Source organism: Geotrypetes seraphini, chromosome 3 (assembly GCF_902459505.1).
Source record: "Geotrypetes seraphini chromosome 3, aGeoSer1.1, whole genome shotgun sequence".
In the NCBI taxonomy this organism is placed as follows: Eukaryota; Metazoa; Chordata; class Amphibia; order Gymnophiona; family Dermophiidae; genus Geotrypetes; species Geotrypetes seraphini.
Window position 1 is genome coordinate 411158859 of NC_047086.1, and position 26658 is coordinate 411185516.

The window sequence follows — 26658 nt, forward strand, 5'->3', positions numbered from 1 at the left end:
CTTGGATACACACGACTTGCTGAAACCCAGTCAACATGGCTTCAGGAAAGGGAAATCATGTTTAATGAATTTACTTCAATTTTTTGAGACCGTGAACAAACAAATTGATAACGCCCTGAATGGTCCATCTAGACCAGTGGTTCCCAAATCTGTCCTGGGGGACCCCCAGCCAGTCAGGTTTTCAAGATATCCCTAATGAATATGCATGAGAGAGATTTGCATATAATGGAAGTGACAGGTATGCAAATCTCTCTCATGCATATTCATTAGGGATATCTTGAAAACCTGACTAGCTGGGGGTCCCTCAGGACAGATTTGGGAACCACTGGTCTAGATGGACCATTCAGGGCGTTATCTCCCTCATTTACTATGTTATTGTTGTGACTAAATTATGGAAATCGGGAAGTAAAGTTAAAAAAAATAATAATAATAATTGTGCTCCTCCTTATGACTCCTAACACTTTTTTGCCTTCTAAGGATTACAGCAGGTACCATTAAAGACATGATCTTGCCACACCAGAACTACTTTTTAAAACCACAGAGCATTTTCTGGGAAGAGAGCCCAATGCACAATATCAAATAACTCGATTATAGAAAAAATGAACCCAACTGGAGTGCTCGAGGCTTAGTGATCCGCAAAAAAATAAAGAAAACTTCAAAGTGCCAAAAAATTAGGAAACTAAGGGGAGGGTTGAAAACCTAACCCTGTGCAACACTTACACACTGGAAGGAAGAAAAAAAATTGCCTGAAAAGAAAATCAGATGATATGAACGAAAGACATCCTCTTTGCTCTGCCATGGTCCCACACGTGATGGCTTCTGGAAATTAAGGCTCAGTTCTATCGAAGTGAGATTATGCACTGCTTATCCTTGGAGAAAACAAAAATGTTAAAGCCATGGAGACTGCACAGAAAGATTTTTGCATCTGCCCAGGTCAAAGAAAAGTATAGCCCTACATCAAGCTGTAAATAGCCTACCCAGCACAGTGACTCGTGCCTGAGCGTCAATGCTTCCAGCTCGGGTGCTGCTCACACACTTGTACACAGTCCCATCGTATACATCCACACTGCTGATGCGCAAGGTCCCATTCTCGAATATGAGAAAGCGTGAATCCAGCTACAGAGAAAAAAAATCAGATGGCACAGCATTATGCACCTTCCTTTGATAGGGGCCATATACTTTCCCATCCTCTGCTTGCAATTCATCACTGGAAACCTGGTGATTGTTGCTTTTCTACATTGGCAACCCTATGAGAAACCTAATGGTTGGTGGAGTGGCCTGTGGACCAAGGAAACTTGGTTTGATTCCCACTGCAGCTCCTTTGTGACTCTGGGCAGGTAGAAACTGGCCCATCCACAGTACCCATTATCTCTTTCTCTATCTGAGAGATCCCACGTGCCTATTCATACACAGTCTCCGTTTCCACCACCTCTTCTGGAAGACTGTTCTACACATCTACCACCCTTTCTGTAAAAAAGTATCTCCTCAGATTACTCCGGAGCCTCTTAACTTCATCCTATGCCCTCTCATCACAGCACTCGCAAACTTTCTGAAAGTGTGAGGCTGTCCACTTCGGGACTCCGTGGATGACGTCACCCACATGTTGAGAATATGCTGCCTGCTTGTCCTGGGACAGACCAAAGATCCATCTAAGCCCAGTGTCCTGCTTTCAACAAGAACCAAAGCCAAGCTGTAGTAAAATTTCATTTTACCAACCTCAGGGATAAACAGTCTAGAGATCTCAATATCCCTATCCCATTCCTGTAAGCCTTGAACATTTATGCTTTTTAAAGTGTTGAAGGTTTGTGCAGATGTGGACAGAGCTCGCAGGAATGGGGCAGGGACAGGGATAGAGAGATCGCGTGGGGAGGGGGAAAATTTGTTCCTGTCATTCTCCATTGAGTAGCTTTCCCTGGATCTACCTTCATTTATGGACTTTTCCTCCAGGAACTTATCCAAACCTTTAGCCCCAGCTATGCTGCTTTTACCACATCCTATAGAAACAAGATCCAGAGATTTACTATCCTATTTGTTTTGGGTTTTTTTGTAAATTTCTTTATTGAATTTTCAATTAATCAACAAATTAAAGTGGGCCACCCATGTTTGCTCTTCACGGTGGCCCTCCACAGGTCCCCCACTCACCCAACCTACATATTCAACAAATCTCTTTGTTTTAAATGTATTATGTAATTTAATGGAACGTCCCCTGGTCTTTGGGCATCTTCTTTAGCCTTTCCTCATTCTTGGGTTTTGGCCAGGTACTAGTGACCTAGATTGGCCACCGTGAGAAGAGGCTACTGGGCTTGATGGACCATTGGTCTGACCCAGTAAAGCTATTCTTAAGTTCCTTAATCCAATGATTCCCTAACTTGGTCCTAGATAGGGTTCCCAGATGTCCGGATTTACCGGGACATGTCCTCTTTTTAGAGGACTATCTGGACAGTTTCCTGGACTGGAGGGAGTTTGTCCGGGTTTTTGAGTCACTCTTTGTAGTCCAGACCCCACACCAGAGTTGGGTAAGGCTTTTGTGAGTCTCCTTGCCCCCAATACCTTCTCCGGCACTACAATTTAACAACTTCAGGCAGCATTAGCAACATGATCCTTCTGCCGTCAGAAACCTTCACTCTGCAGTGTCCTATCTATGCAGGAAGTTAGTGTTGCAGAGTGAAGGCAACTGGGACAGGCTGACAGCAGAAGGATCACATCACTAATGTTGCTATGAAAATTACAAAAGCCATACCCGACTCCGGGGTGGGGCGATTTAAGGGTAAGACTAGCGGGAGACAGAGGTAGGGCGGGGTCAGGTGTCCTTTTCTTGACTTGGCAAATATGGTAACCCTAGTCCTAGAGCACAGGTGTCAAACTCAAGGCCCGTGGGCCAAATCCGGCCTGCCTGGCTGTTTTATGCAGCCCGCTACCCCCAGTGTTATCTTGTGGCTGGCTCCCTCCTCCTCCTCACAGCCGCAGTGTGCACGAAGCCACGTGCAGCAGCTCCTCGCGCATCCCGAAGCATTCCCTCTGACGCTGTGACGTCAGAGAGAAGGCTTCCGGTTCAGGCATAGAACGTGCAAGGAGCCGCTGCACACTGTGGCTGTGAGGAGGAGGGAGCCGGCCACAAGATAACACCAGGGGCATTGGACCTTGGGCCACATAAAACAGCCTGCCGGAGGGAAGCCCAGCATACAGGGAGGGAGACAACAAAGGTAGGGGGAATGATTTTGTTTTCAATTTAATGTTTGAATTGTGTCAATTTTGAGAATTTTGATCTGCTGTCTCAGGAAGAAATACATTTGTTTCTTTTTCTCTTGGGGTTGTACTGCATGCAGAGTCTTGAATCTTAGGGTTTCTTTTTTATATACAGTCAAACCTCAATTTGCAAGTAACATGGTTTGCGAGTGGGAAAAATGCTTGAGTACCTGATTGTTAAACCGCTTAGATAACCTTGATAGGCGGTATATAAAATCCTAAGAAACTTGAAACTTTTGCAAGACTCAAGCAAGCACCCCGGGTACCGGCTTTGTTGCTCCCCCGAGGCCACCGGCACTGTTCCCTCCCTTCGCGATTGCCTCCTCCCCCCCACTGATTGGCCCTGTCCATACCCATGCACTGCCGCCGGTTCTCTGCTGGGCCTCTCACCCTCTCCAAGATTCTCATGAGAGGGTGAATATATCCTGAAAACCTGACTGGCTGGGGTGCTCAAGGACCAGATTTGGGAATCACTGCCTTAATTACTTGGGTCTCCCTTCTTTATCTCTTTTCTAAACTCACTACTGTATTTCCCCATATATAGGCAGCAGCTCATATATGGGTTTTGCAATCCAAACAGTGGGTGCACCATCCTTATATGGGGCGGCCTATCTAATGGCATCGTAGATAAGCCACCCCATACCTTTTAAAATAATGTAGCTCCCTTGCTGGCTTCCTGCCTTGTCATGGCTGCGGTGCAGAGTAGGAGCGATCTTTTCAGCGTCCAGCCAGCACTACTTCCTTAATGCCTGCATCAGTTCTCACAAGACTCTTGAGTCCCGCGAGAACTGACGCAAGCATTGAGGAAGCAGTGCGGGGCCAGCTGGACACTGAAAAGATCGCTCCTGACCTGCACCACGGCCACGACATGACAGAAGGCAGCCAGCGGAGGTACAATATTTACCAGGGGGGGAGGGATGTATAGGCCACCCCCATGTGGTTTGAAAACTCTTAGATAAGCCATGGCTTGTAACATGGGGCGACTTATCTAAGAGTTTTAAAACATGTATAGGCATTTTTTTGCGGCCTATATGCGGGGAAATACGGTATATCTTTTTTGAGATGCAGCAACCAGAACTGCATACAATACTCAAGGTGAGGTTCGACCAAAGAATGATTTAGAGGCACTATAATATTCTTTGTTTTATTTTGTATTCCTTTCTTAATAATTCCTAAATTGATGTTTGCTTTTTTGGCCACCATCACATACTGGTAACTATGACACCTAGATCTTTTTCCTGGATGGAACCTTTTTTTCCTTTTGTCCATTTTGTCCTGCTCTGTATTTTTTACCTTTTAAACAGTTCCCAGTCCACAGTATAGAGATTCTATGTCCCATCCTATAAGTTATATGTAAACTACTTTGAATATACAGTCATGTGAAAAAAATTAGAATACCCCATGAAATATTCAGTTTTTTCTTAATAAATGTTCACATATCGCTGTCAAATCTTTTTTTATTTCTCTCTGGAAAAGAAAATGATGTAATTGCATGTAAACAACAAAAATATTCCTTCATTTACTCATGAAACAAAAGATATCCACAAAAATAGTGTCATCTTTTACATAGTAACATAGTAGATGACGGCAGATAAAGACCCGAATGGTCCATCCAGTCTGCCCAACCTGATTCAATTTAAATTTTTTTTTTTTTTCTTCTTAGCTATTTCTGGGCGAGAATCCAAAGCTTTTCCCGGTACTGTGCTTGGGTTCCACCTGCCGAAATCTCTGTTAAGACTTACTCCAGCCCATCTACACCCTCCCAGCCATTGAAGCCCTTCCCTGCCCATCCTCCTCCAAACGGCCATACACAGACACAGACCGTACAAGTCTGCCCAGTAACTGGCCTAGTTCAATATTTAATATTATTTTCTGATTCTAAATCTTCTGTATTCATCCAACGCTTCTTTGAACTCAGTCACAGTTTTACTCTCCACCACCTCTCTTGGGAGCGCATTCCAGGCTTCCACTACCCTCTCTGTAAAGTAGAATTTCCTAACATTGCCCCTGAATCTACCACCCCTCAACCTCAAATTATGTCCTCTGGTTTTACCATTTTCCTTTCTCTGGAAAAGATTTTGTTCTACGTTAATACCCTTTAAGTATTTGAACGTCTGAATCATATCTCCCCTGTCTCTCCTTTCCTCTAGGGTATACATATTCAGGGCTTCCAGTCTCTCCTTATACGTCTTCTGGCTCAAGCCTCCTATCATTTTCGTCGCCCTCCTCTGGACCGCCTCAAGTCTTCTTACGTCTTTCGCCAGATACGGTCTCCAAAACTGAACACAATACTCCAAGTGGGGCCTTACCAATGACCTGTACAGGGGCATCAACACCTTCTTCCTTCTACAGGCTACGCCTCTCTTTATACAGCCCAGAATCCTTCTGGCAGCAGCCACTGCCTTGTCACACTGTTTTTTCGCCTTTAGATCTTCGGACACTATCACCCCAAGGTCCCTCTCCCCGTCCGTGCATATCAGCTTCTCTCCTCCCAGCATATACGGCTCCGGGCGGCTTTCCCGCAGAGGAGAGAATCCTGCATTCACCGTGGGCCTCATCTGGGGCAGCCTCCTTGGAGCGGCTGGGGCACGGGCAGTGTGTCTGGGAGGGAATGCATGGATGGGAGAACATCGCAGGGGAGGAGACATAGGCATCCTGGGACTGTTGGCCAAGTCTCTTCCCTGAAGAAGCCCTTTCTGGAAACGTCAATCGCTCCTCCTAAACTTACTTGCTCCACTTCATCACTGATGCTGAAACCGTGGATTGAAGACAAAGTTTTATTTTATTTTTCTTTCCAGCTTATGATTTATCTTTAATCTTATCTATTGTTTTGCCTTTTGTCTTTGTTTTGTTCTATTTCTATCATTTAAATTTCTCCAGAATTCTACTGTTCAACGGCTCCCCTTTCTGCTTCTATTCCTTTCTCTCCTCTCTTCTACCTTCCAAAGTATTTAGATCAATGCTGTCTTGTTAAAATGTTTATTTTATTTTTATTTTTCCTCTAACTCTACTTTTCACTTCTCTATTACCCTCCAGGTACTTTAGTTAGATTGTGAGCCTTCGGGACAGTAAGGGAATTTTTCAAGTACCTTTCTTATTTCTAATCTTAATGTATATTTTCTGTAAACCGCTTAGAACCTAACGGATGTAGCGGTATATAAGAAATAAATTACATTACATTACATTACATATACGGTTCCTTCCTATTATTAATCCCCAAAGTTTTGCAAACTTTAGTACCCTCAACTCATCGTTCCAATTTAAATAAGTTAAATAGCACTGGTCCCAATATGGATCCCTGGGCACTCCACTATTTACCCTCCTCCATTGAGAAAAATGGTCATTTAACCCTACCCTCTTTTCTGTTCATTAACTAACTCTTAATCCAGAACTGAACATTGACACCTATCCTATGACTTTAATTTTCTCAATTGCTTCTCATGATGAACTTTGTCAAAAGCATGCCATAAAAAAGCCACAGTATGGAAATATTTTAATGAAGTTCCTCTACCTATGGGTAAGGCAGGCATATGTGCAAAATCCAAACACTGCAACAAAGAAATACAAGGCTGGTGCTTTGATGATGACAAAAGAAGCATTTTTGAACAGGCAGGATCTTCTGGTTGGTAAATGTTTTGATTTAATTGTATTTCTTAAAGACTGCCTCGAGGAACTGTCATATTTGAGCAAAAATAGATTTGTTATTATCAATGCATGTTACCATCATTTTGCTACAGTTGTTATGAAGAAATAAAAAATTAAAACAAGCAAATATTCATTTTTTGGGCAGTACTGAGTGGAAGTGAATACAATGAGTAAAAATAAATAAGCAGAAATGGTACCAATAATAAAATAACAGCACTGACTTTTTTTGTTTAGGGCAGGGGTGTCCAATGTCGGTCCTCGAGGGCCGCAGTCCAGTCGGGTTTTCAGGATTTCCTCAATGAATATGCATGAGATCTATTTGCATGCACTGCTTTCAATGCATATTCATTGGGGAAATCCTGAAAACCCGACTGGACTGCGGCCCTCGAGGACCGACATTGGACACCCCTGGTTTAGGGGAATCTATCAACCAAAGGATCCTCTAGCTCTATAGTTTGAGTTATCTGTCCAAGATAGTGTTTCAGTCACATTATATATAGCACATATTCACAGTACAGTATATCATATAAATAAAGAAAAAAAACCAACCCTCCATGAGCCAACATAAAGCAGTCACTGATAAAACTAGCAGATTAGTAAAAGAGGTAATTGAGTATAAAAATAGCCCAATTTATGTGACAAACTTTTCTTTCTGTCTGATTGAAAACCCACATCTTCATTAATATGGTTCAGTCACTGAGACCAAGATACAGTCCACCCAGCAGAGCAAATGTTGCAGGGAAACTGTTGGATAAAATGTATGAGAGAAATGGAGAAATGTTAAACTATGTTTTGATGGGTGGAGTAAAGTCCACAATGATCCTATTATATGTACTTGTAAAACAACAGAACGACGAGCTGGCTGAGTGTGTAATCACTTGCTTCTGTGAGGGGGGAGGCTGAACCTGTAATTACCCCGACTGCACTACGTGGTATGTGGCACAAAAACGCTCAAATAACAGCAAATTTGCACAATTTTGGCATGAATCCAAGCTAGGAGACCCTCAGGATCCCATTCCAGCAGTTTTCCTGGCAAAAATCCAAATTTTAAAGAAGTAGGGAGAAGTTGGAAAAAAAATTAGCTGAAAATCCAAGATGGCCACCAGACCCAAATTTGTGTTAAAAACAGCACTTCCCAAAATTAAAAAAATTCCCAAAATAGCATTTATCATGTGGGGAAACACAGAGGATCAATGGAAAACCCTCAAAACCACGTTTTCAAAATTGTTATTGGAACCTGTCAGCTCCTTTCATACACAAACGCTGATCACAGAAATCCAGCTTCTCTCTAGCCCCGATTAAAACCTGTTTGCCATGTCCTGGACTAGGTATGGTTGGGTGCTCTGGAGCTGGGGTGCTTGTTCAGACTTGGGGGGGGGGAGTTCTGTTCGGACTGCATCAAGTTATGCTATACTATGATAATTTGAGGGGTTGCTTGTTTACTTTATCTTGTGTTCCACTTCCTCTCCACTTTTGCTCTGTTAAGAGTTCTTTTCTGGGGGAGCGCAGGAGGTCTTTTAGGGGGGTGGATTCCCTAAGTCTTCGGGGGAAGTGGGAGAGTTCCTTAGGACAGAATTCGCTGACTGGTGGGGGCCTTCGTAGAGTGTTGGGGAGTGGTGCTAATGGTATCCTTGCCCTTTCTTGTATCTTTTCTCTTTAGCCTTTTTCTCTTTTTCGGGTTTCCTGGGGGTGCTGGGGAGTGCCACTGCTTTCTGAGGTGATACTATAAGGATCCCGTGGGGGGGGGGTGTACACAGCTTCTTGGAAGTGACGCCCTGTTGGGTGTGTAGAGTGCTGGGGGAGTGGGGAGATGGCAGCAGAGGGTGGTGAGGTTTGGGCAAGGGGGAGGTTGGGAGGTGGTGATGGGATAGGAGGGAGAAACCTTGTACGGGCTGGTGGTGGCATGGGCTATTCTTTGGGGTTCTGTTGGCTCTGGAAGGGTAGTGGATGGGATGCCTCTCTGGATCTTTTATGGAAATTAGCATATCTGTGTTGTATCCTCAGCTTAGAAGTCTCTGGAATATAAGATGACTTCTTGGAATGTAGGGGTATCCCCCATAAAATGATGTAAAATTTTACAACGATTGAATCATTCTAAAACTTCTATAGCTTTTTTACAGACCAGGTTATCCTCTGCAGAACATGTGAAGCTCTGTACATGGTGGGTAGGAGCTCATTTGGAGGCGCCGGCCCTCAGAGGAAAGGGGGGAGTGCTCATTTTAATTCATAATGGTATCCAACTACAGACACATGGCATGCTCCATAATCCTAATGGGCGCTATATTATCGCTTCCGTCTCACTTAATAGGCCGCTACTGTTGTGTAATGTCTATGCCCCTAACAATCCTTCTGCTCGATTCTTTAGGGGACTCCACAGATCAACTCTTGCAATTTGGTGATCTTCCCCTAATTCTGGGAGGGGATTTCAATGAAGTCCCCGATCCCAAGCTGGACCGTTCTAAGTCTATAGGTAGGGAGACTACCCTGCCTTGTACGGGGGCCCAGATCTTGAAATCCTCTTTGGGGTTGCTGGTAGATGTCTGGAGAGTGTTACACCATTTAGAGCGAGATTACTCTCACTTGTCTCGGGCACATGGTATGCTCTCCCATATCGATTTGATTCTTATTTCGCGTGCGCTACTCCCCAGGGTCCTGGAGATGGAGATGGGACCCATAGAAATTTCTGACCACGCTTGGATAGGTCTTCGTTTCAGGAGTTTTTGATACGGCAGTGGAAAGATTTTCAGCTCAACAATCAAGAACACCGTGACGATCCCATTCTCTATTGGGAAATTGCAAAGGCTGTGTTGCGTGGTTAGGTTATCACTTATGTGGCCAGAGAGACCAAGCTGCGCTATCTTACTATTCTTGCCCTGGAACGTCAAGCGACGGATTTATGGTGGCAGTATGGTTGTCGGGTTTTTTTCACGCTTAGGACACCGTTACTGGAGATTCAATCAGAACTGAACGAGTTAATACATTGGGGAGTGATGAGGGCTAGAAAGCATTTTAAATTTCAGCTGTTTTGCTTTGCCAATAAAAGTAGCCGGTTGCTGGCATACCTGGTCACTACGCATAGGGGACGTGAGGACATTTCTACCCTTAGTGACTCACATGATGTCCTTCATCATAAGCCTCGGGAGATCTGTGAGCTCTTGCGGACGTTTTTGGTGGATTTGTATGCGGATCCGGGCCTGGAGGCTCTGGATGGGCAAGTGTACCTTGACAGTGTGGATTTACCTAGCTTGTCTCCCTAAGGACTCTGTGGCCCTGGAACATCCCATTACAGCAGCTGAGGTGGAATGGGCGATTCGGGTTAGTCCTTTGGGCAAAGCGCCAGGACCGGACGGCTATAGGGGCAAGTTTTATAAACTGCTGGTGGAGGAGATCGCTCCAGTGTTAGCAGAGGTCTATAATCTTAGTGTTGCTAAGGGTTTCCTCCCTCGGTATTTGAACTCAGCTCAAATTATTGTCCTTTTGAAACCTGGCAAGGATCCTCTATTGCCTGGGTATTATAGACCGATCTCCCAGTTGAATTAAGAGGCTAAGCTTCTGGCTAAAATTCTTGCTAATCGCATGGCGTGCATGTTGCCCTCAGTGATCTTGGAACAACAGGTGGGATTTGTGTGGGATCGACCGGTCGCTAAGAACATCCAGAGAATTTTGTTGGCATTAGAACGGGCACGTGCAGAGGGTAGTCCCTCCATGCTTATTAGCTTTGACGCCGAATAGGCATTTGACCTCTATGCAATGCTTCGCTCATATGGGTTTGGCCCCTTCTTTTTTAATGCCATTCGAGCATTATATAGTGATCCTGCAGTGCAGATTCAGGTTAATGGGGAACTGTCGAGCTCTTTTCGGATCTGCCATGATACTCGGCATGGGTGCTCCTGTTTGTCTTCTCTCTCTTTGATTCGTGAAATCCAATTAAATACTGATATATGTGGGTAGTCACTGGGTGCTGCTCATTTTAAACTCACGGTCTGGGAGATACAGATTGTTGGCAGCTGATTTACCACCGGTATCTGGCAAGGGGCGTTTCCCTTATCACTTTTCTTTTTTCTTTACAATAAGTATGTATTTCCTTATGATGTTGATTTGAACAGTTTCTTCTTTTACTTAGCAGTCTGTTGCAACACATCCATAGCTATCTTGTAACAGTTTGGCACAAAGAATCTTTTTCTGAACCAAAACGAAAAAAGAAGAAAGAAAAAGTTGTGCTTCAAGTACCCTTGAAATGACCTTGCACTTTGAGGGAGTAAACAGACAAGGGCAACCCGGTCGACATTGTACATCTGGATTTTCAGAAGGCATTCGACAAGGTTCCACATAAACGACTACTTCGGAAAATTGCGAGCCATGGAATCGAGGGTGAAATATTCACATGGATTAAAAACTGGCTGGAGCATAGGAAACAGAGTGGGGTAAATGGACAATACTCGGACTGGAAGAGTTACCACTGGGGTGCCGCAGGGCTCGGTGCTTGGACCCGTGCTCTTCAACATCTTTATAAATGGTCTGGACATAGGTACGACGAGCGAGGTGATTAAATTTGCGGACGACACGAAGCTATTCAGAGTAGTGAAGACGCAGGGGGATTGCGAAGATCTACGTGACATAACCAGGCTCGAGTAATGGGCATCGACATAGCAGATGAGGTTCAACGTGGATAAGTGTAAAGTGATGCATGTCAATAACTAAAATCTCATGCACGAATACAGGATGTCCGGTGCGGTACTTGGAGAGACCTCCCAGGAAAGAGACTTGGGAGTTCTGATCGACAAGTCGATGAAGCCGTCCATGCAATGTGCGGCGGCAGCAAAAAGGGCAAACAGAATGCTAGGAATGATAAAGAAGGGGATCACGAACAGATCAGAGAAGCTTATCATGCCGCTGTATCGGGCCATCACCTGGAGTACTGTGTCCAGCACTGGTCACCGTACATGAAGAAGGACACAGTGCTACTCAAAAGGGTCCAGAGAAGAGCAACTAAAATGGTTAAGGGGTTGGAGGAGCTGCTGTACAGAGAAAGATTAGAGAAACTGGGCCTCTTCTCCCTCTAACAGAGGAGATTGAGAGGGGACATGATCGAAACATTCAAGGTACTGAAGGGGATAGACTTAGTAGATAAGGACAGGTTGTTCTCCTTCTCCAAGGTAGGGAGAACAAGAGGGCACTCTCTAAAATTGAAAGGGGATAGATTCCGTACGAACGGAAGGAAGTTCTTCTTCACCCAGAGAGTGGTAGAAAGCTGGAATGCTCTTCCGGAGGCTGTTATAGGGGAAAACACTCTCCAGGGATTCAAGACAAAGTTAGACAAGTTCCTGCTGAACAAGAAGTGTGCTGGTAGGGCTAGTCTTGGTTAGGGTGCTGGTCTTTGACCAGAGGGCCACCGCATGAGCGGACTGCTGGGCATGATGGACCACTGGTCTGACCCAGGAGCGGCAATTCTTATGTTCACTTTAAGATTTAATATGTTTCTTTTTCCTCTTAGCATTGACATTGCAATAGTTCATACTACCTCTGTACCTAACCCTGTACACTGTATCTTGCTTTAACTAGTAAGATCTGCTTATTTTTGTAGATTGTAGCACAGCCTAGCAAGTCGTGTCCCTGATTGCTTTATCTCTTATGACTGTGGACTTATGACTGTGTGAGCCCGGGACTGAAGACATGCCCTATGATCCGGTCCACTTTTACAGACAAGGGAAAGCCAGAAAGACCCGTTTCAAGACTTCAAGTTTACGCCCAGTAGCGTCTACTGCGAACTTTCAAGACTCAAAGTGAACAAAGCCATGGGACCAGACAACCTACACCCCAGGGTGCTCAGAGAGTTGAGTGAAGTCCTGGCGGAACCATTGTCTGTGCTCTTCAATCTCTCCCTAAGCACGGGAAGAGTCCCCTTAGACTGGAAAACAGCTAACGTTATTCCACTCCACAAAAAGGGCTGCAGGACAGAGACGGCAAATTACAGACCGGTAAGTCTCACATCCATAGTATGCAAGCTCATGGAAACACTGATCAAACAGAAACTTGATACAATACTGGATGAAGAAAATCTACGTGATCCCCATCAACATGGATTTACCAAGGGCAGGTCCTGCCAATCAAATCTGATTAGCTTCTTCGACTGGGTAACAAGACAACTGGATGCCGGGGAGTCCCTGGACGTAGTGTATTTGGACTTCAGCAAAGCTTTTGATAGCGTCCCACACAGCAGGTTATTGAACAAGTTGAAATCGCTGGGATTAGGGGAAACACTAGCTGCATGGGTTAAGGATTGGCTGAGCGGTAGAATTCAGAGGGTGATGGTAAATGGTACCCCATCCAAAACATCAGATGTGACCAGTGGAGTGCCACAAGGCTCGGTCTTAGGTCCAATCCTATTCAACATATTCATAAGTGATATGACCCAAGGGCTCAGAGGAAAAATATCATTGTTCGCCGATGACGCCAAACTGTGCAACATAGTAGGTAAAAGCACTATGCCTGACAGTATGACGCAGGACCTACTACTATTAGAACAATGGTCATCGACTTGGCAGCTCAACTTCAATGCTAAAAAAAGCAAAGTGATGCACCTGGGTAAAAGAAATCTGTGCAGGACTTACACGTTAAATGGTGAGACCTTAGTTAGGACCACGGAAGAACGGGATTTAGGAGTAATCATTAGTGATGACATGAAAACTGCCAATCAAGTGGAAAAGGCTTCCTCCAAGGCAAGGCAAATGATGGGTTGTATCCGTAGAGGTTTTATCAGCAGGATGCCAGAGGTCATAATGCCACTGTACAGGTCCATGGTGAGACCTCATTTGGAATATTGTGTTCAATTCTGGAGACCACATTACCAGAAAGATGTGCTGAGAGTTGAGTCAGTTCAGCGGATGGCCACCAGGATGGTCTCAGGGCTCAAGGATCTTCCGTATGAAGTAAGGCTGAATAAATTGCAGCTGTACTCACTTGAAGAACGAAGAGAGAGAGGAGACATGATTGAGACATTTAAATATATCACGGGTCGTATCGAGGTGGAAGAGGATATATTTCGTCTTATGGGACCTTCGTCCACCAGAGGGCATCCGCTGAAAATCAGGGGAGGGAAATTTCATGGGGACTCCAGAAAGTATTTCTTCACTGAGAGGGTGGTCGATCATTGGAATGAACTCCCACGGCAGGTGATTGAGGCCAACAGCGTGGCAGATTTCAAAAATAAATGGGATATTCATGTGGGATCTCTAATGAGGTAAGGGCAGGAGGTTGGTGAGCAAACTCATGGGGGAAGGGTCACTGGAGTGGGCAGACTTGATGGGCTTTGGCCCTTTTCTGCCGTCATTTTTCTATGTTTCTATGAAATAGGCAGAGCAATGAAGCCAATTCACTAAACTCTTTGTTTTCTCTTTCAGAAGTTCAAGCAGACATTTAGACTCCAGACCATTTGATTATGCTTTTTAAGATTATTGTGTCATTTGTTATATGGAAATTTACTTTGCTAATGTGTGCACACAAATATGTCTAGTGCTATGTTGTTTTTCTTCTTCCTTTTGTATAACTGTGTTTATTTGCAGATTTAAGTTCAGCTCTGAATCCTTGACGGATGAAAGAAAGTTTAAGGCCTCCTGGAGCTCTATGTTTGTTTGTGCCTTGTAATCTCCGTGTTGTCTGTCTGTTTGGTTTGTGGGGTACCCCGGGGAAAACAAATATACCATTGGCCATTTTTGGAGTTTTTTATTCCCATTTTTGTATTTTTGTTTTTTCCTATCTCAATTCCACAATATCTTTTGAGATCTTGTTTTCATGGCCTAAGCGCTGCTTAGTTAGGGGTTATATTGTTAAGACAAAAGATTTTATAAATGTTTATTCCATGGTGCTCACTGGATATGATCAATTCACACATTTCTGGCATGTTTTTTTGTGCACTACACTGAGTAAATACTTATGGTCTCTCTTACATGCCTTACTAGTTGTGCGCAACACAAACATATCACCATGTCCTCTTATGAACATTGTGTACCTGAATACTGTCTCTCTCTTGCCATACCTATACCAGGTAAATGAATTATTATTGTCACTTGTTGCCACACTCGGTACAGGGTACATGCTACATGCTAGTGCTGCCCGATTCGAATCGGTTCGTTTTTGTAAAAAAACGGACTTACTGATTCATCCCGATTAAAGTTCATTCTTTTTTCACTGCCGGCCGCCGGACTCGTTCCCATCTAATGTAACTTCCGGTTTTGCAAAACCGGAAGTTACATCAGAAGAAATGAAAGGACGTGGGAGTGTCGAGGGGGAGCGAGCAGACTTCGTGCAGTGGACCAGTCGGAAGCAAAGGGTATTTTTTGGCTGTCTCCGCATTTCTCCTCTTCTCCACGATTCCACATCCAGTCGATTAAGTAACTGAACCGGTAGGGAGGGCTGAGAATCGGCAGGGGGTGCTCAGAATTGGCAGGGAGGGCTGAAAATCGGCAGGGGGTGCTCAGAATCGGCAGGGAGGGCTGAGAATCGGCAGGGGATGCTCAGAATTGGCAGGGGGTGCTCAGAATCGGCTGGGGGTGCTCAGAATCGACAGGAGGGGCTGATAATCGGCAGGGGGTGCTCAGAATCGACAGGGGGGCTGGGGATGGAAACTGAAATCGGCAGGGGGCCTGGGGATGGAAGCTGAAATCAGCAGGGGGGCTGGGGATGGAAGCTCAGAATCGGCAGGGGGGCTGGGGATGGAAGCTCAGAATCGGCAGGGGGGCTGGGGATGGAAGCTCAGAATCGGCAGGGGGGCTGATGAGTCTTGGGGGCTGGGGATGGAAGCTGGGAATCGGCAGGGGGGCTGGTGAGTCTGGGGGGCTGGGGATGGAAGCTGGGAATTTTTGATATGATATTGCCTTGGTTAAATAAAATGTTTAAACTTAAAAAGCTGTGTCATTAACAGTGAATTGAATCGAATCGAAATATTTTTCTCTGAATCGGGCAGCACTACTACATGCTCTCTCTCTTTCTCTCTTCTTTGAATCACCTCACTGGGCTTCAGCTGCTGGATGATGACACCTGGACTCCTTTCAATCCGGTGTGTCCCTCCCTGTATGTGCAGACACCTTTCGTTCCGAGTATGTACTTTACCAGTTTAAAGAGACTGGTAGACTTGAAACGCCACACCCTGAACTTTAAATTTCTTGGACACTTTCTCAACCACGTTTTGTTTATGCCCCTTCTGACATTTTGCCGGACTTTATATTTTCTTCAGTTTTGGCTCAGGACATTATTTCTGTGAAGGACTCATTATTTTATCCTGTATTTTCTTTTTAAGTTACCCCGTTATAGTTTTTATCCTGTGATGCCTAGGATACGTTATGGACCTATCCAGTTTGCCAGTGCTTTTGTTTTTATTATTTACTGCCAAGTCATTAGTTTCTTTTAATGCTTTATTTTGATTGCTTTCCTCTTGTACTACAACCTGAAAGAAACACATGTCCAATATGTCCTGTATGTATGTATTTATTGTTTTCCTAGTTTCCTATGGTATGATTCTCATATTATTAATGATTCTCACTGCTGCTCTTTAATTAGTGATGACCCATGTGTTGTATTGAATGCTGTACTTGTGCTTTTTTTTTTTTTTTTTTTTTTACTTCATTCACTTTTACTTTTTCTTTAAGATGCTATGGCATGCTGCTGAGACTGTGCCATCTCAATTTTCATGCTGTGTATGATGAATCAAAGTTCTGGGTTATATGCCTGTTATGTACTGTGAATCTGCATTTGCCCTGTGGTTTTTTATTTTTGGTCTACTGTATGCTGCCCTTTATGTGCCTACCTCCTCTGGCTGTGAAGTGTACCTCAGTTCAGTGTAGATAGTCTTTGGGTGGGTATCCGCTTCTCCACGCTTTTCTTCTTCTCTTTGCCACCCTTTGTGTGGTGCCCTCAGCCTGCAGTTCTTCGAGCTGCCAAGAGAGGCCTTAGATAGATGACAGGAGCCTATGGGAGACTTTTACAGGTTGTGAGACCTATTCCTGCATTTTGCTGGAGTTGCTAAAGTCAAGGGCTCGAGTTCAGATGCTGAAATGCTAATGTGTGGCATGTGAGTGTGGATTTCTTGCTGAGAAGTTTCTCAAGAACACCAACCAGTGCTCGAAAGACAATGAGCTATTTGACAGCGCTGAAAAAAAATCCAAGTCAGCAAGACACTCCATCATCCAGGAACCTAACTACTGATAAAGTGATGCCAGGCTAATGCGCCTGAGGCACTGATATTGATGTACCCGTGTGAAGAATGGAAACTTCAAGAAGAAGAAAGTTCTAGAAGCTATGCCTGTCCAGCCCCCCTTCCCCCAGGGAAGAATGGAGGCGTGTACTAGGAGAGGGTTAGACAGGCAGTTGGTCTCTCCAATAGGGTGATACATACTCACAGCCAGGAGAATTGTCTAAGACTATGACACCTTCTGTATAAAACTCCCATGCTCTGGCAGAGTTTCTTTAGAGAAGCTGCGCCATGCTTACAGAAAGATGCCGGCACTATTGGTGTGAGGTTTTTTCTCTCCATTGTATATGTCCAAATTGATTTATTTCTGATTTGACAAATACTGCTATAATACTAATTACTAGAATAAAAAGTTATTTGCTTTGGAATATACAATGTAATCTCGTGGGTTTTATTTTTATTTTTTTTTTCTTCACGACAGATCCCCAGTAAGGTAAAGTAAGCATCCTTTTACTTCACTCTTCACCTTCTTTACCTTCTTCATGCACCCTTGGCGGTGCTGCCGCGCCCCTACAGGAGTAGTGTTCTTTTGAAGCCTTTATGGTTGGCATGGTAGAAGATTCTTCGGTTGTAGAATCAGGACCCCCATGTGAGTGTTTTGCTGCCCTTAGTGGGGAACCTAGATTTTCCTCTGGGGGTTGGCCCTTCAATTTTTAGTAGGTGGCGGACTTAGGGAGTTGAGCAACTGAGGCATATTCTGCAAGAGGATGGGAATCTTCTTTCTTGTGATGACCTGCTGCAGCGGGGAGTCTCGGGAATGGACTTCCTTTTGCCTATTGTCAATTGAGACATTACGTGGGCTCCCTCCCGGAAACCTCCTTGAGGGGGGACTTTGAGATTCACTTCCATGCCTTCATGGAGGCGGATCCGGAGACAAGGGTCTTGATCTCTTATTTCCATAGACAGATCTTGGCGCTCAGTCCGCCTAGGGTTTTTCTTTCCGTTTTGGAGGCTTGGCAGCGCAATTTGGGAAGGGACCTTCAAGGGGACTTTTTGCTGGGAGTGCTAAGGCGCACTGCGGGCCTGGTCCATGGTGCTGACTTGCGGGAATGCCACTATTGCACAATCTTGAGAGCTTATGGTCCCCAAAGTCAAGCTTATTATATGGGCTGTGTTGATACTCAGTTATGTAGGTACTGTAATGTTGAGGTGAATTCCTATTTTCATGCTCTCTGGAGCTGTGAGGGGATCCAGGCTTTTTGGAGGGCTATGGCATCCTTTCTGCAGGAGTTCCTGCAGAGACCTGTTTCAGTTTCCACCCTTTCTATGCTCTTTGCTTATTTCTCTTTGTTTTCAGGGTACACTTCTGCAGAAAAATTGTTTTAGAGAAAAAGTGTATCTAGACTTGCTGGCTTTCTCCCGAGCTGCCCTCCTTTTGGTACTGGAGGAATTGACTGCATGAGCTGATGGGCTGGGAAGCTCGACTGGCTTATTCCTCCAGACGACGGAGCAGAGACTTTGTTACCACCTGGACTCCATATCTGAACATTTTGTCTGCTGAGAGTCGTAGTCATATTTTGAATAGACTTCAATTGTATACTGCCCTATCTGTATACGTTTTAGTACATGTTTGTACACAGTTTTTGGGTGCGGGGGGGGGGGTGGTTGGGGGGAATTGGGAGGGGTGACTGGGTGGAGTCCTTGTGCTTTGGTATCCCTGTGGAGGATATAAGAGTACAGTCCTCCATGGTGGATGGCTACATTTTGGGAGGGGAAAACATTTGTATTGTGCTTTGGAGTTTGTTTTGCTGATGTCTGCTTCCTAATAAAAAAGATTTAAACATAAAACCTGAAAAAGTCACCCTCCCTGATTGGGTGCCAGCCCAATCTTGAGCTTGCCATTTTGATTACATATTGTGCTTTTACATCTAATTTTACTCTAATCGTTGTATGTTGAAAGTTTCCCAAATAATATTGCTACTCCTGGCTTTAAACCCCTACGGTTTAGAATATATCTCAGTCTGCTGAAAATCTATTCCCCACCAATAGAGGGATGAAGGAACTTCTGGAGAAGCAATGTCCTCCCCAGAATGCCCAGAGAAGGACCACTGAGGAAGCCATCCAAAGCAACAAGACCTGGCTAGGCACAGGGGGAATCCTAGAAGCTCATGTATCAGAAAAATAGAACAGACTTATCTCCTTTGAAATAGAGCACAAAAGTGATTTTAAAATATTATGGGTAATTTTCCATCCTGTCTAGACGATACCAGGAAATGCTACATAAGGTATAACTTACATCCTGGTATACCAAAACCCCTGCTGAAAAACTTTGGGTCTTGAAGCTAACAGAGGAGAGTACACAACACCTAATACTCTGGAACCAGCTTTGAACTACTCTGGAACATACAGAATTTTCACAAAGCCCATTCAAAGAGGCGAGACCTACTCCCTGTCAGAATAGATGCCCACTCTTACACATCTCAAAAAGAGAAGCTTGAACCCCCCCTACCCTGCAAGGAACAACTGATGTTCTCTCCATGGATGCGTATGAAGCAGAGTTAGGAAAGCAGCAAGAAATCCCAGGCTCTCTTTCTTTATTTTTTTAATGAATCATGAATAGCTGCTAAGCATGGAGATGCACCACGATAGATACTCTTGAGTGGGAAAGCCCTGCCAGAAGAAGCTACAATGCTGCCATTTTTTTCTTTATCCTCTCCACATCCCTCCTGAAGATCTGGGGAGGTTGGCCTCACTCCAATGCCCACTGGCTGCTGCTGATCCAAATTGACAACTCAGCTGCAAGGGAGAAGGAGCAATGTCCCCAGGAGGCTTACTATTGAAGTTAGACAAGTTCCTGCTGAACTGGAACGTACACAGGTAGGGCTGGTCTGTTAGAGCACTGGTCTTTGACCTAGGGGCATCTGCGTGAGCGGACTGCTGAGCACGATGGACCACTGGTCTGACCCAGCAGCGGCAATTTTTATGTTCATGTTCTTACCTGAGGCAATAGAAGAGGAATTGGATTGCCAACAATCACATGAAGCATCGGCAGGATTTCAATCCTAACTTCCCTAGTTTTCACCCACTGCTCTCTCTACTAGACTTCTCTATTTTAAATTCATATTTGAGTTCAGAGCTCTGGGATTAATGCCTTCAGGTCCTGAGGATCTATTACTCTTACCTTTTTCCAGGCTGCTTTTGGTGGCTAGGACCAAGTGGGTCAGTATGGGTGAACTGCCTGCCTGAATTTGTTTTATGAATGGTTGTGTTTAATTCATTGGCCATACGCAGTTGTGCTTTCCTATTTTATTTTAGCTCCTTTATTTATTTAAAATTATTTATAATCTGCCTATCTACCAATCTAGGCAAGGTACAGTAAAAACATACAAAAATCAGTGAAAGACAAACAAAAAATCCAATGGCAAAACAGAGAAAAATGTAATATAAACAATTATTCTTATTGTAATGAGTAGATACCATTTTCTAATGAAATATACACCATCTAATGATAGCAAGGAGGAGGTTTTATATTAGTTTTCATATTGGGAAAATAATAGAGGAAATGATGGGAGGGGGAGTGGTAATTTTATGTATTATAAGATAAAGTCGAAAGATTGTCAAGTGATATGTTTAATTTTACTGTTTTGATGTTTGTACACTTGATGTAAGATTGAAAATGAATAAAGATTTAAAAAAAAAAAATATATATATATATATATATATATATATAAACAATTAAGCATCTATACACAGTCACACAGTATATCTCTAAAAAATGAACCAATGTAAGTACAACCAGTAGGCCTATTTTGAATTGACGGTATATCAGATTTGAAGTAAACCACAAATTTGTCAGTTTGCTCTATTACATCTTCCACTTTCACATTCAAAGCAAGTTTCCAGTGTCGGTATCTACTCAACGTTCTCTTCATTTTATTTTCAATGCTATGACCTTATCCTATTTGTATCCACTAACTCCATCACAGGCCAGGCTTGCTGTATTTATGGCAAATCCATTCTTGGCCTACTTTACTAATATTGTACATGTAGCTTGCCAGAGCTGATGCTCTTTCTTATTTTCCGCATTAAATTGGTTATAATTGAATAGTTATTTTGAGATAGTTCCTAGGGGCTTATCTTATTTTATTTAGTAGATATAATCTTCAATATTGAGTGACTATAAAAGGATAGTAGAAGTCAAGGGTTTATTGATTGCGATTTCATATTATATTACAAATAAGATTAATATAAAATTGATTATTTTAATATATAAATGATTAATTTTTGTGGTCTGTTGGGGATTTATATTAATTTACCTGATCTTATATGTGCGGTTCCAAGTCTTCAATGTCATTATTTAGGGAGGGTAAGGGAGGGAAGGGTGATAATAAAAGGGGTGGTAACGAATTGATGAGGTGTATTATACATGATGAAATAATATGGAAAATGGTGTATACTCACATTTTAATATTTATTTTATTCTATGATAAATGGAAGAGTTTTATTATAATTAATTTACATAATGGAGATTAAACTCTTTTCTCTTAATGTTAATGGCCTCAATCACCCAGTAAAAAGAAAAAAAATGCTTGCATTCTTGAAAAAACAAGAGGCTGACATATATTATATACAAGAGACGCATCTTTTGGCTATAGAATCAAAGAAATTCTCGGTGAAACATTGTTTTTTTTGCCCCTGCAGTTGGGAAAAAAGCATGGATTGCCATCTTAATAAATAAAAAATGTTCAGCTTCTTTTCAAATGATAGATTTTGATCCCTTAGGAAGGTGGATTAATGTAGAAATGAGTATGGGAAATAATACCTTAGCTTTATTCAATGTTTATGCCCCTAATTCGAACCAAATTGAATTTTTTAAGAACACACAACAATTATTACTCCCACTAGCTCAGTGGTTCTTAACCTTGTTGGAGGTACTGAACCCCACCAGTTTCATATGCGTGTTCACCGAACCTTTCTTTATTGGAAAAATAAAATATGATTTTTACAAATTCAAAACATAGGTATACAGTGAGGGAAAAAATAATATCAATTTTGAAAACAAAAAAGTTCTCCTATATTTCGAATAATCTATATAATAAAACCGTAGGCGGCGCATGCGCAGTCTTATCGGCATGCTTCCATGATCCGTATGTCCGTGGCCGCCAAGACTGCAGCATGCCCCGCGCTTACTACGGCCCCACGCGCAGCTCAGTTCGGCACGGCGGTTTCCCCAGATAGGGGAAGCCGAAAAACTCAATCCCGCCTCATGGTCCTGCCGCCGCTCACGAATTCCCCCCCCCCAATCCTCCTGCAACAGCCGCTACCGCTCCTGTTCAAAGCGGCCTGCTGAGGTTCGCGGCCGCTGTAACGAACCTCGCAGGCCGCTCTCCACATGGTAGCACGTTCCCTCTGACGCAATCGTGTCAGAGGGAACATGCTACCGAGTTGGAGAGCGGCCTGCGAGGTTCGTTACAGCGGCCGCGAACCTCAGCAGGCCGCTTTGAACAGGAGCGGTTGCGGGAGGGGGGGGGAGTTTTAACAGGAGGAGTCGCCGAAAAAAACCTTCAAGCCGCAGCAGGCCAGCACACGGGAAGGGGGAGGGGCCGAACGGAGCAGGGCAGCTCAAGGTAAGAAGGGAATGGGGGGTGGGGGAAAATGTTTCTACTACTCAGCAGGGACCTGGAGGGGAAGGGAAAACCACTGCTGCTTCTGCAAAGGAAAGTGGTGGTAGGGGAGAGAAGGGAATGGGGGGTGGGTGGGGGAAAATGCTGCTACTACTTCTCAGAGATCTGGAGGGGAAGGGAAATATCACAGCTGCTTCTGCAAAATAAAGTGGGGGGGGGAGATAAGGGAATGGGGGGTGGGGGAAATGCTGCTACTGCTTCAGCAAGGACCTGGAGGGAAAGAGAAATACCGCTGCTGCTTCTGCAAAGGAAAGTGGGGGGGGGAGAGAAGGGAATGGGAGGGGGGGGGAAATGCTGCTACTACTTCACAGGGATCTGGAGGGGAAGGGAAATAGCACTGCTGCTTCTGCAAAGGAAAGTGGGGGGGGGAGAGAAGGGAATGGGGGGTGGGTGGGGGGAAATGCTGCTACTACTTCACAGGGATCTGGAGGGGAAGGGAAATAGCACTGCTGCTTCTGCAAAGGAAAGTGGGGGGGGGGGAGACAAAGAAAGAAATACAGACAGACAAAGGAGGCTAGGGAGAGAGACAGACAGAAATAAAGACAGACAGGGGACCAGAGAGACACAGAAATAAAGACAGACAGGCAAAGGGTGCCAGGGAGAGAGAGAAAAAAATTGCAGGAGGGAGAAAGACAGAAAGAAAGGAAGAAAGAAACAGGAGCAGGGAGAGAGACATAAAGAAAGAAAGACAGACAGACATATATTCTAGCACCCGTTAATGTAACGGGCTTAAACACTAGTAATAACATAATAATGAAATTTACTGCAAATCAGTGTGACTTCTGCTGTTGCCCCTCAGAGACCAGTTCAGAAATGCGCGACTTTACCTTGACAAGTGCCACTCTCATGTCATTTTCGCAACAAAGTCTGTTCCTTTTCTTCGTTTTTATGTCCAGCATCCTCGAAAAGGATTGTTCGCAAAGATATGTTGTAACAAACGGTATGAAAATTTCCAGAGCTTTCTTAGCAATAACAGGGTACGTTACCAATTGTTGACACCAAAACGTTGAGAGCGTTGTTGTTCTGAAAAGTTGCTGTTGAACCTGGCTCTGCTGAATTTCAATGATTTCATCGAGGTATTCATCATTGACATCTGTTGTCTCAACACTAAACGTGAACGGCTGTCTCACCCATGCTGGATATGACTCTCTTGTAGGGAAGTATCCGTCGAGAGACTTTGCAAGCTCATCTAAGAGCGTGGCAATAGTTTGCTTAAGTTCCGCGGGTACAGAAATGTTTCAGATTCCAGATACATCTTCGATCTTACTTACACAGTTGTCTAGCAGGGAAAAGTTTGCGAAGTTATCGTTTTCTGTTCGTCGTTTCCATAATGGTAGCTTTTTTTGAAAAGCTTTCAGGTTTTCTTCCGCTTCAATGATGTTGACTCCACCACCCCGCATCTGCTTATTGAGATGATTGAGAGCTTCAAAGATATCAGCCATGTACGCTAAAATGAGAATGAACTCAGAATTTTTGAAGCAATCTGCATGACAATGTTGCTGCTCTTGCAAAAACAGAGCTAATTCCACACGCATGGCAAAAACACGATTCAGCACCTGTCCCCGGGATAACCACCGAACGTTAGAATGGTACAGAAGTACCTCAAATTCAGATCCCATTTCTTTACACAGCTCCTTGAAGATGCGGTGCTTCAGAGCATTATTTCGCACATAGTTCACGCATTCCACAACAATTTTTAAAACTTCTGCCAGTTTTGGAGGCAAGGTTTTTGTTGCCAACGCATGCCTGTGCAGAATGCAATGCGTAACAATGATGTGTGGTGCATCGGCATTCACTAGCGCACCAAAACCGGACTTTCTTCTGAGCATGGCTGGAGCTCCGTCCGAACAAACTGCAGAAACCATATCCCACGAAAGATTGTTGTCTTTGAAGAAGTCATCCACAAGTTTCTTCACATCAGTTGCCTTAGTTGTTGTTGTAAGAGGCTTACAAAATAAAAAATCTTCCTTTATCACGTCGTCTTTCACATAGCGCACGAATACTGCAAGCTGGCTTAGATTGGAAACGTCTGTGGTTTCGTCGAGTTCAAGGCTGAATTTTGCCGGGCTTGAAATCAGATAGCACAGTTACTTACCGTAACAGGTGTTATCCAGGGACAGCAGGCAGATATTCCCACACATGGGTGACGTCAGCAACGGAGCCCCGCAGCGGACAGCCTCGAAAGCAAATTTGCTTGAAGATCTCGAACTTTCGAGTGCTGCATCGCGCATGCGCGCGTGCCTTCCCACCCGAACTAGGGGGCGCATCTCCTGTGAGGATCCTCAGTTCAGATACCAAGCCAAGAAGCCAACCAGGGGAGGTGGGTGGGTTGTGGGAATATCTGCCTGCTGTCCCTGGATAACACCTGTTACGGTAAGTAACTGTGCTTTATCCCAGGACAAGCAGGCAGCATATTCCCACACATGGGTGACCTCCAAGCTAAGTAAAAAAGGGAGGAGGGAAGTTGGCAATTCACGAAAAAAGATTTTGCAAAACAGATTGGCCAAAATGGCCATCCCTCCTGGATAAAGTATCCAGACAATAATGAGAGGTGAAAGTGTGAACCGAGGACCAAGTGGCAGCCTTACAAATTTCCTCAATAGGAGTTGATCTGAGGAAAGCGACAGAAGCCGCCATAGCTCTAACTTTGTGGCCCGTCACTCGACCTTGTAGAGGAAGACCAGCCTGAGCATAGCAGAAAGAAATGCAAGCAGCCATCCAGTTGGAGATGGTACGCTTCGAGACAGGACGACCCAACCTATTTGGATCAAAAGAAATAAAAAGTTGAGGAGATGTCCTATGAGGTTGAGTACGTTGAAGGTAAAACGCCAACGCACGTTTACAGTCCAAAGTATGCAGAGACGCCTCACCAGGGTGAGAATAAGAACATAAGAACATAAGAAGTTGCCTCCGCTGAGGCAGACCATAGGTCCATCCTGCCCAGCGGTCCGCTCCCGCGGCGGCCCATCAGGTCCATTGCCTGAGCAATGGTCTATACCTATCTGTACCCCCCAATCCCTTTTTCTTCTAGGAATCTATCCAAACCTTCTTTGAATCCATTTAGTGTTTTCCTGTCCACAACAGCCTCTGGAAGTGCGTTCCATGTATCTACCACCCTCTGAGTGAAAAAGTACTTCCTAGCGTTTGTTCTAAACCTGTCCCCTTTCAATTTCCCCCAATGCCCCCTTGTACTTGTGGTGCCCCTTAATTTGAAAAATCTGTCTCTGTCTACTTTTTCTATGCCCTTCAGGATCTTGAAGGTTTCTATCATGTCTCCTCTAAGTCTTCGCTTCTCCAGGGAGAAAAGTCCCAACTGCTTCAATCTGTCGGTATATGGGAGATTTTCCATTCTCTTTATCAGTTTGGTTGCTCTTCTTTGTACTCCCTCAAGTACCGCCATGTCCTTCTTGAGGTATGGTGACCAGTACTGGACACAGTACTCCAGATGCGGCCGTACCATTGCACGATACAGCGGCATGATAACTTCCTTCGTCCTGGTCGTAATACCCCTCTTAATGATACCCAGCATTCTGTTTGCTTTCCTAGAGGCTGTGGCGCATTGCGCCGATGCCTTCAGTGTTGCGTCTACCATCACTCCCAGGTCTCTCTCCAGGTTACTAACCCCTAGTGGTGTTCCCCCCATTTTATATGTGAACATCTGGTTTAGGAAAAAATACTGGTAGCACAATAGATTGATTTATGTGAAAATCAAATACTACTTTAGGTAAGAATTTAGGATGTGTACGGAGAACCACCTTATCATGGTGAAAAACTGTGAAAGGCGGGTCCGAGACCAAAGCCTGCAACTCACTGACTCGACGAGCCGAAGTGAGGGCAATCAGGAATACAGCTTTCCAAGTAAGATATTTAAAATGAGCCAAGTCAATAGGTTCAAAA

At 44.2% G+C, this 26658-nt stretch overlaps 1 protein-coding gene across 1 annotated transcript in view; it reads right to left on the reverse strand.

Annotated features, from left to right (window-relative positions):
• PTK7 (protein tyrosine kinase 7 (inactive)) overlaps nt 1–26658 on the reverse strand; it is a 373613-nt gene that overhangs the window by 222493 nt on the left and 124462 nt on the right. Inside the window, 1 exon segment of the mRNA XM_033937683.1 lies at nt 978–1116. Coding sequence (XP_033793574.1) covers nt 978–1116 — 139 coding nt within the window.